This window comes from Mandrillus leucophaeus, unplaced genomic scaffold (assembly GCF_000951045.1).
Source record: "Mandrillus leucophaeus isolate KB7577 unplaced genomic scaffold, Mleu.le_1.0 Scaffold582, whole genome shotgun sequence".
NCBI lineage: Eukaryota > Metazoa > Chordata > Mammalia > Primates > Cercopithecidae > Mandrillus > Mandrillus leucophaeus.
This window is the reverse complement of record NW_012106275.1, coordinates 52814-62890: the sequence shown is the minus strand read 5'-3', so window position 1 is coordinate 62890 and position 10077 is coordinate 52814. Positions and strand designations below refer to the sequence as shown.

The 10077-nt window shown below is 48.4% G+C and overlaps 1 protein-coding gene across 1 annotated transcript in view; it reads right to left on the bottom strand.

The window, feature by feature from the left end:
- The window catches only part of IFNGR2 (interferon gamma receptor 2 (interferon gamma transducer 1)), a 57540-nt gene extending 47803 nt beyond the window's left edge, over positions 1-9737 (bottom strand). Inside the window, exons 1-3 of the mRNA XM_011999146.1 lie at positions 9686-9737; positions 7967-8034; positions 4536-4688 (exon numbers count right to left, since the gene is read on the bottom strand). Of these exons, the coding sequence (XP_011854536.1) occupies positions 4536-4688; positions 7967-8034; positions 9686-9737 (273 nt within the window). The remainder of the gene's footprint in view (positions 1-4535; positions 4689-7966; positions 8035-9685) is intronic.
- Between the last annotated feature and the right edge of the window lie 340 nt (positions 9738-10077).

Genomic DNA, 10077 nt, shown 5'->3' with positions numbered 1-10077 from the left:
GGAGCCTCCCGGAACGTCCTGGAGACTGGAGCCCCGCGGGACGCCCACCTTCAGGGGCCGCGATCCTTCCAGAAGGGCCCCGCAAGACCTCGGCCCAGGCCCCCGGGCGTTCCCTGGAGCCCCCACCCCTCTTGACCCCACCTCACTCTCCTCTTGGGTGCTTGATCGCACAATTCGAGGATTCGCCCCTTTAGTAGAAATGTTTGCTTTAATAGCCCCCAAAATACATATTAGGCTTTCAACTCCCCCCCGCCCCCCCCCCCATTTATTTTTTTGAGACGGAGTCACCAGGCTGGAGTGCTGTGGCGCGATCTCGGCTCACTGCAACCTCCGCCCCCCATCAACCCCCTTTTGAAAAGGGTTTTAAGGGGAAGGAGTTAGAAAGGGCCCAGTGAAGGAGGGGGTGGGGCTCTGGGGGCGAATGGGCTCCGAGCAGGGGGAGAGAGAGACAGAAAGTTCCAGCATTTCGAAACAGCATGGGGTTTGCCCAGGAGCCGAGCGCGGTGCACGAGGAGGAAGTCCTATAGCAGCTGGGCAGCCGCAGGCCCGCTCCTCAGCCCGAGCCTGCACCATCTCCAGTCTGACGCCTGTTGGGAGAGGATTTTAAATCTGCCCTGTTCTTCCAAGATGCGTCATAAGCTAGCGCAGCAAAGGAGGGACGCAGTGCGGGGAGACCAAGAATTTAAAAATAAGTCGTCCCGGGAGCCCACTGGACATGTTAGCAAAAATGAGTTTTGCAACATAGAGCTCTTATTTTGCTCTTCCCACGTTCTTGTATTTCCTCCTTGTGAACTCTTTTGAAATTGGCCACCCTCGTAAAAATATGTGATGAAATACCTAGCAGACAATTGAATTATGCATTGGATATTTCCAGATATAGAGATATATTTATATGTTACATGAAAAAACCGGGCGATAATTTGGAATCACTTCAAAAATGATGCACTGATGCCAGGCGTAGTGGCTCACTGAGCCTGTAATCCCAGCACTTTAGGAGGCCGAGGCCGGCGGATCCCATGAGGCCAGGAGTTGGAGACCAGCCTGGCCAACATGACTGAAACCCGTCTCTACTAAAAATACAAAAATTAGCGGGGCGTGGTGGCAGTCGCCTGTAATCCCAGCTACTCGGAGGGCTGAGGCAGGAGAGTCGCTTGAACCCGGGAGGTGGAGGTTGCAGTGAGCGGAGAGGGCGCCACTGCACCCCAGCCTGGGTGACAGACTGAGACTCCGTCTCAAAAAAAAAAAAAAAACACCGAAAAATAAAAGAATGCAAAAAGGGTTCCCTTTTCAAAAAAAAAAAAAAAAAGCACTGAAAATGACATGATTGCAAGAAGGATTCCATTTTCAAACAAATAAATAAAATTAAAAGAAAACGACTGGGGGAAAGATGCCAACATACTAAGAAGAAATGGGTTATGGGATCTCGCAAGTGTCATCTGCCTCAGGGGATGTAACCGAATGCTGGTTCAGTCGCTGGCTGCTTGCAGAGTCTAATTAACAAGAGCGAGATGTGGTGGAAAGTGACTTTATTTCCCAAGCTAGCAAGGGGAAGTGGTTGGATTCGTATCCCCAAAGCAATCACCTTGGGTATGGGGAGTGGGAAAGACAAGGATTTAAAAAGGGAAAACGATGTGGAAGTCAGGCAAGGATTATGCTAAGTACAATGTCTGTTTGTCCTGTTCCAGTGGCTGTCTTGGGTCCTAGTCTACTGGAAGCGTGGGCTGACATCATCTCAACAATAGCTGGATTCTTAATTAGACGCTTTGAAGTCATATCTGGAATTTTGCAGCAGGATCTCCAGGCTTGGTCTGTCTGTCTCAAGATTAGCGTCTGGAACCTCTAAGAAGGCACATAACTAGACACGAGCATACAGTTAGATAAATGTGAAGGGAGTTTATACTGTGAAGAAGGGAGGGACGTGGAGCCCATTTTAAGGCTAAGGAAAAAGGCTTCTGCAGTTTGCTTCAAGGTTACGTCTTTGATGGCTGGGTGCGGTGGCTCACGCCTGTAATCCCAACACTTTGAGAGGCTGAGCCAGGTGGATCACCTGAGGTCAGGAGTTTAAGACCAGCCTGGCCAACATGGTGAAACCCGTCTCTACTAAAAATACAAAAAATAGCCAGGTGTGGTGGCATGTGCCTGTAATCCCAGCTACTTGGGAAGCTGAGACAGGAGGGAGGTGGAGGTTACAGTGAGCTGAGATCATGCCACTGCACTCTAGCCTGAGCCACAGAGCAAGGCTGTGTCTCAAAAAAAAAAAAGTAACTTGTTTTCTCATTCTAAAGAAATACTTTTGGCCAGATGTGGTGGCTCACATCGGTAATTCCAGCACTTTGGGAGGCCAAGGCGGGTGGATCACCTGAGGTCAGGAGTTCAAGACCAGCCTGGCCAACATGGTAAAACCCCATCTCTACTAAAAATACAAAAATTAGCCAGGCATAGTGGCAGGTGCCTCTAATCCCAGCTACTTGGGAGGCTGAGGCATGAGAATTGCTTGAACTGGGGAGGTGGAGGTTGCAGTGAGCTGAGATAGCGCCACTGTGCTCCAGCCTGGGTGGCAGAGTAAGGCTCCATCTCCGGGGGGACGGGGAGCAATACTTTGGTGCCTAATTTTATAGTAAGTCGTGTATTTGTTTATAAACGGGGCTCCATATATTATATACACTTCAGCCCTACAAACCCTGCATCTGCACCATCCCTTTCCATTAATTCCTTACCTTCTAATCAGTTGACCTTTCTGAAGCATTTCTAATAGCCTAGAGGGGCTCCTCTTGCCTCCCTCAGGAGAGTGGGCGGGGGATGGCAGAAAGAAGCCAACATTTTTTGCCAGCCAGTGGTGCTTCTCTAGGTATTATAACACCGAGACCTCCCAGTTAGGCAAGCAATGGCTGTCCCATGGGGACACGAGCAGAGTTCAGTGACTTGGCCTGTGGTGGGTTTGCACTGCGGTAGGTCTGCTAAACTGTAACTGCATTTCCTAGAATTCCCCTTCCTGAAAAGTTCTGAGGTAACATGGGCAGGGAAGGATGTTTGTGTGTGTCTTAGTCCATTTTCTGTTGCTTATAACTGAGTATCTGAAGCTGGGTCATTGATAAAGAAAAGGCATTTATTTCTTACAGTTTGGGAGGCTGAGGGACTGCAACTGGTGAGGGCCTTCTTGCTGATGGAGATTCTCTGCAGAGTCCTAAGGTGGGCAGGGCATCACATGGCAAGGGGGCTGAGGGTGCTAAGGTACTCAGATCGGTCTTCCTCTTTTTTTTTCTTTTGAGATGGAGTATCACTCTGTTGCCCAGGCTGGAGTGCAATGGTGTGAGCTTGGCTCACTGCAACCTCTGCCTCCCAGGTTCAAGCAATTCTCCTGCCTCAGCCTCCCAAGTAGCTGGGATTACAGGTGCCTGCCACCACACCAGGCTAATTTTTGTATTTTTAGTAGAGATGGTGTTTCACCATGTTGCCCTGGTCTTGAACTACTGACCTCAAGTGATCCACCTGCCTCGGCCTCCCAAAGTGTTGGGATTACAGGAGTGAGCCACCGCGCCCATCTCCTCTTTTATAAAGCCCTCAGTCCCACTCCCATGATAACTCATTGGTCCCTGAACCCATTAGTCCATGAATGAGTCCACCCATCCATGAGGGCAGGATCACCATAACCAATCACCTCTGAAAGGCCTCATTCCTCCATACTGCCATATTGGGAATTAAATTTCCAGCACATGGAATTTGGGGACACCTTCAAACCCTAGCAATGTACAAGACTTGGAAGATGGAAGGAAAGGTCCAGCCATATTCCTTTACCCTTGGGAGGCTGGGGCAGGGCACAAAGCATCCATCTTTGCAGCTCATGACCTGTGGCTTCTCTGCTGACATCCTAGATGGCGGGGATACAGACAGGCTCCAGGCTCCTCCAGCTCCTGGTGGATCTCGTGTGGTCGTGTAAGTTGGAGGTGTGGAGATAGAGAGCAACTGAGGAGGGTAGCAGCTGAACCTTAGATTTCAGCTTGTCCCTGCTTCCTCCACCTCTTGTCTACCTTCTCTTCCCGGCCTTCTGCCCTGAGGACTTCAGGCTCCAGCACTGGACAGGGGGAAATTGCCTGTCCTGGACTGTGCACACATCTGTCATGTTTATGTGAGGTCAAATCTCTATAATGTAACAACACACACACACAAACACATACACACACATCACATGATGCTTTTGCTTGTTGGATCAAAACCGGGCTGATCATGCCCCAAATCACATAGCCAATGAGTAGCAGTGTGGGCTCCTAGCGAGGCCTGTCTAGTGCCCCGCATTTCACAGCAAACTTCTCATCATGCTGTTCCGTTTTCTTGCAATGAGGCTCAGCTCTGCCCAATCAAGCGCTCCACAGCTCCCCAAGACCCAGCTATTCCGTCAGTGAGTCTTTGAAGTTTTACTTTGTGAAGGTCACATGTGCCCTACTTGTCTGCCTCTTCCTCTGCTGTTCACCCCCACTGTTTGTGCCTCTCCCTGCCTTCATCTGTAACGCCTCCCCCGCCCCCCACTCCTGCCATACCCACAGTCCAAATTCTACAACTTCTGGACTCCACTTCCTGAGAACTCTATCGCCTTCTCTGACTACATCTTCCCCTGTTTGTCGTTTTGTGGGGACTGACACAGCCAAAGGCAGGGCCGCTGACACCTGTGAGTGGGTAGATGAGTGTCTTTCCTGTATTCAACAGAGCTGTAAGAGCTCTGAGCTCAAAGTAGGCCTTGATCATTGCCAAGTGGGGCCTTGATATGTGACTTGGTGCCCCTTGTTCCAAGAAATTCCAGGATCAAGGTCAGAGGAATTGGCATGTTAGCGAAAGGACGAATTCCCTTAGGTCTCCGGTGATGGGATGGGTTTTCTCACTGTTTGTCATGGGCCTCAGCCCCCTCCTTTCACCAGCCTACACTTGTTGCATTTCTGCTTCCCCGGTGGGGCCGTCACAAAATATCATTCGAGTAATACCCAGTCTTTTCTAGTCTTTTGCCTCCTGTCTGGAACTCTCACAACAGTTACTATTATACATACAGCATTCTACATTTCACTCCTCCTGGAAACAGGGAATGAATGATATCCTGATTTTTGTTGTTGTTGTTTTTAACCAGAGTCTTGCTCTGTCACCCAAGCTAGAGTGCACTGGCATGATCTCGGCTCACTACAACCTCCGTCTCCCAGATTCAAGCAATTCTCGTGTCTCAGCTTCCCGAGTAGCTGGGATTACAGGCGCGCACCACCACGCCTGCCTAATTTTTGTATTTTTAGTAGAGATGGGGTTTCCCCATGTTGGCCAAACTGGTCTTGAACCCCTAGCCTCATGTGATCCACCTGCCTCAGCCTCCCAAAGTGCTGGAATTACAGGCGTGAGCCACTGCGCCCGGCCGATATCCTGAAATTTGTCAGGGAGAAGAGACAACAGGCAGAGAAAAGAAAATCTTCCAGTTCCTTTTTAACTCCTTGAAAAACAGGAGACTCCTACACTTTAAGTATATGAAGCTTTAATATTCCTGATCTTGGTACATACGAAAAGCACCCACAACCCAGGGCCACAGCCCAGGACCTGGGAAGCTGCCGATAACAACTGGAAGGCCCAGGCCTGGGATTTTTTTTCATGAGTTCTCAGGACAGGACTTGTGTAATGAGTCGTCTTGGGTTTTGTAATTCAGAAAAACTCAAACCATTCCCCATTTCCTGGAAGGATTAAGAGCCTATCATTTTTTCTGTGTGTTTAAATGTGCTCTTCGACCGGGTACAGTGGCTCACTCCTGTAATCCCAGTGCTTTGAGAGGCTGAGACAGGAAGAATCCCTTGAGCCCAGGAGTTAGAGACCAGAATGGGCAACATAGCAAGACCTTGTCTCTACAAAAACTTTTTAAAAATAAAAATTAGCTGGGAATGGTGGACTATGCCTGTAATCCCAGCTGCTCAGGAGGCTGATACGGGAAGATTGCTTGAGCCAAAGAGTTTGAAGCTGCAGTGAGCTATGGTCACGCCACTGTACTTTAGCCTGGGTGATAGAGCAAGATAATAATAATAATATTAATAATATTAATATTAATATTAACATTATTAATATTAATATTAATTATAATAATAATATAATAATTTTGCACTCTGGCATCCTGCAGACTTCCAGGAAAAACCTGGCAGCTTGGGCATGAGTAGGAGCAGTTTATTAACCAAGGGCTCAGGCTAGGTAGCAGCTGCTGGAAGGCAGTGGTCGGCAACCTTCTTGGCACCAGGGACAAGTTTCATGGAAGACAATTTTTCCAAGGACCGGGCAGAGGGGAATGGTTTCGGGATGATTCAAGCACATTCCATTTGTTGTGCACTTTATTTCTATAATTATTACCTTATAAGATATAATGAAATAATTATAAAACTCACCATAATGTAGAATCAGTGGGAGCCCTGAGCTTGTTTTCCTGGAACTAGGCAATCCCTTCTGGGGGTGATGGGAGACAGTGACAGATCATCAGGCACTAGATTCTTATGAGGCGTGTGCAACCTAGATTCCACTCATGTGCAGTTCACAATAGGGTTCAGCTCCTATGAGAAGCTAGCGCCTCTGCTGATCTGACAGGGGGCAAAGCTCACGCGGTCATGAGAGCAATGGGGAGCAGCTGTAAACACAGATGAAGCTTTCCTTGTAGCTCACGCCTGTTCATGAGTGGCGACTGGGGACCCCGTCTGTAAGCCACAGCCAGGAGGAGGCCCATGGGGCATCTGATGAGTCACTACAACGCTGTGGGCAAACAGGGAGCTATGCCCATATCCTCTAATAAGAAGAGGTACCATTTATTGACCTCTTGCCAACCCTCATAACACATCTATGAGGTAAGGGTAGGGGCCATTTATCTTGATTTCTGAGTGTCCAGCATCTTTTGAATGCTCTTGCTGTACTGGGAGGATTTTCAGTCTTGTGAGGATTCACTGCTTCCAGAAAATTCAAATTCCCAACCTCCCTTGCAGGCATGCTTTCCAGCCTGTGTCAACCCCACCTTCTGTGGGAGCCTCCTCCCACTATATACCTTCGCTGGACCCAAAATCACGCACGATTTCACCTCAAAGAATCACCTGGAGCTCCCTACACACCCCCAGTTCCTTGGCAATTTTTCATGAGGGACATCAGTTCCATATAACCCAAAGAATCTAATGTCACATATTCTAAAAGTGAAAAACACTTCTTATTCTCTCTTTCTTTGCAAACATACATATGAATACTCTTTCAGATACATTCTTTGCCTTGTTTATTGTGACTGTCTTTGCTTTTAAAAAACATATTTGAATCTTTTTTCCAAACATGTATTTTGATTTGATTACTGCTACTTTTTGGGTTTAGAAAGTGTGTACTTGAACCTCTTGTAAATCTTGTATTCTCTGGGTTTGATCACCTTCAAAAGCACGACTTCCTCGTGTGTGTGTGTGTGTGTATGTGTATGCATGTGTATACGTGTCTTGGAAAAGGTTTGGTCTTTGGCTATGCCAATGTGTAAAAAAAGAGCCCATAGGCCGATTGCAGTGGCTCACACCTGTAATCCCAGCACTTTGGAGGGCCGAGGCAGTGGATCTCACGAGTTTGAGACCACCTGGCCAACATGGTGAAACCCTGTCTCTACTAAAAATACAAAAATTAGCCAGGTATGGTGGCCCATGCCTGTAATCCCAGCTACTCAGGATGCTGTGGGAGGATTACTTGAACCTGGGAAGCAGAGGTTGCAGTTAGCTGAGATCATGCCACTGCACTCCAGCCTGAGCAACAAAGCGAGACTCTGTCTCAAAATAAATACTATATATATATATATATAAAAGAGCCCATAAAACAGAGATGTGAAAAACAGAAATGAAGATGTCACCGGCTTCTGCCTGATGGGTGCTCATTTTATGTAGATTGTTAAGGAAATAGCAACAGTCACTATCTCAGAAACGCCTGTGCTTGCCGTGCCACAGCATAACCATACCATAGGAATCAGTCTCCGTGAATCCAATCCCTGTTTTTCAACCACGCAGAAGTTGCCAGTCAGCGTTTCTGGTGAGAGAACCGCATTGCCACACTGACAGGGTGCAATACTAGCCACAAATGAAGAAACTCGATGTTTTCATTTTCTCAGGAAGCCTGCCTGGGAGCACATGGGTGACCTCCAAGGGATTTTGAACTGCTGGGGCCACACTAGGGGACTTCACCCTTCCATGTAGGACTGTCAAGGTGCAGGGATCCAGGCTGAGGATGCCCAGCTCAGAGATGGGTGAGCCGGCCTCTTCCGCCAGTGCACCCTGTGATGCCTGGCCGGGCCCCCAGTTCTTGGAAGCTGGATTAGTTTCCTATGGCTACTGTAATGCATCGCCACAAACTTAGTGGCTTAAAACAAAAAAATTCATTCTCTTATAGTTTTAGAGGTCAGAAATCCCAAATGGGGCTGGGTGCTCATGCCTATAATCCCAGCACTTTGGGAGACTGAGATGTGAGGATCACTTGAGGCTAGGAGTTGAGAACAGCCTAGGCAACATAGCAAGACTCTGTCTCTCCAAAAAATAAAACATTAGCCAGGCATGGTGGTGGGCACCTGTAGTCCTAGCTACTCAGGAGGCTGAGTTGGGAGGATCACTTGAGCCCAGGAGTTCGAGCCTGCAGTGAGCTACGATTGCACCACTGCATTCCAGCCTGGGTGAGACCCTGTCGATAAAAAAGAAAGGGACATCAGTTCTATATAACCCAAAGCCTGGGTAACAGAATGAGACTCTATCTATGAAAAAGAATAGGAAAAGAAAGGAAGGGAAGTGGTGCATGCCTGTAGTCCCAGCTACTAGGGAGCCTGAGATAGGAGGATCTCTTGAATCCAGGAGGCAGAGATTGCAGCGAGCCAAGATGGTGCCACTGCACTGCAGCCTGGGCAACAGAGTGAGACTCTGTTTCAAAAAAAAAGAAAAGAAAAAGAAAAAAAACAGAAGGAAGGAAGAAAGAAAGAGAGAAACCCAAAACGGATTGGCAAGGCTATGGTCCTTCCAGAGGCTCTGGGGAAAATCAGTTCCTTGCCCTTTGCAGCTTCTAGAGAGGCTGTCATATTCCTTTTTTCTTTTCTTTTTTTTTTTTTTTCTTGTTTTGGGACGGAGTCTCACTCTGTCTCCCAGGCTTCAGTGTAATGGTGTGGTCTGGGGTCACTGCAACCTCCGCCTCCTGGGTTCAAGCGATTCTCATGCCTTAGCCCCCCACAGTAGCTGGGATTACAGGCGCATGCCACGAGGCCCAGCTATTTTTTTTTTTAAATATATTTTTAGTAGAGATGGGGTTTTGCTCTGTTGGTTAGGCTGGTTTTGAACTCCTGACCTCAGGTGATCCGCCCGCCTTGGCCCCCTGAAGTGCTGGGATTACAGGCGTGAGCCACTGCGCCCGGCTGCATTCCTTAATTCATGCTCCCTACTTCCATCTTCAAGCCATCTTCAAACCACCCTAATCTCTGCCTCTATCCCCACCCCTCCTCCTCGGACCCTCCTGCCTGCCTCTTCCCCATGCGAGGACCCTTGTGATGACATTGGGCCCACCCAATAATCTAGAATCATCTTTCCATCTTGAGACCCTTAGCTTAGATGTCTGCCAACTCCCCTTTATCATGGAAGGCAACAGATTCACAAGTGTTGGGGGTTAGGTTGTGGACATCTCTGGGGGTCATTATTCAGCCCACCATAGGGGCTACACAGAACCACACTGGACAGATAGGTGGCAGCTGTTAGCATCTGGACCTTGGACTCTTTGCCCTACTTCCATCTTGGTCTGTTCCCTTCACCCCTGCCCAGTGTGCAAGCACACACACACACACACAACCCCCACCCCCCCCACACACACACCCAGAGCCTGGCAGCCCTAGGCTACCACCACGCCAGCATTCCCCTCCTCTCAAAATCTGCAGGGCTGTGGCCTCTGCAGGGCTACATTTCCTGGGGCTGGTTTTTGCCCTTTTCTTGTTAAATTCAGTGTATTGTTGAATTAGCTTAGTCAAAGGCTGCCTTCAACTAAGAAGGAGGTAGAAATATTAAAATTGCTTTCTGGGGCTGGGGATTCAGGGCAAGTGGGGGT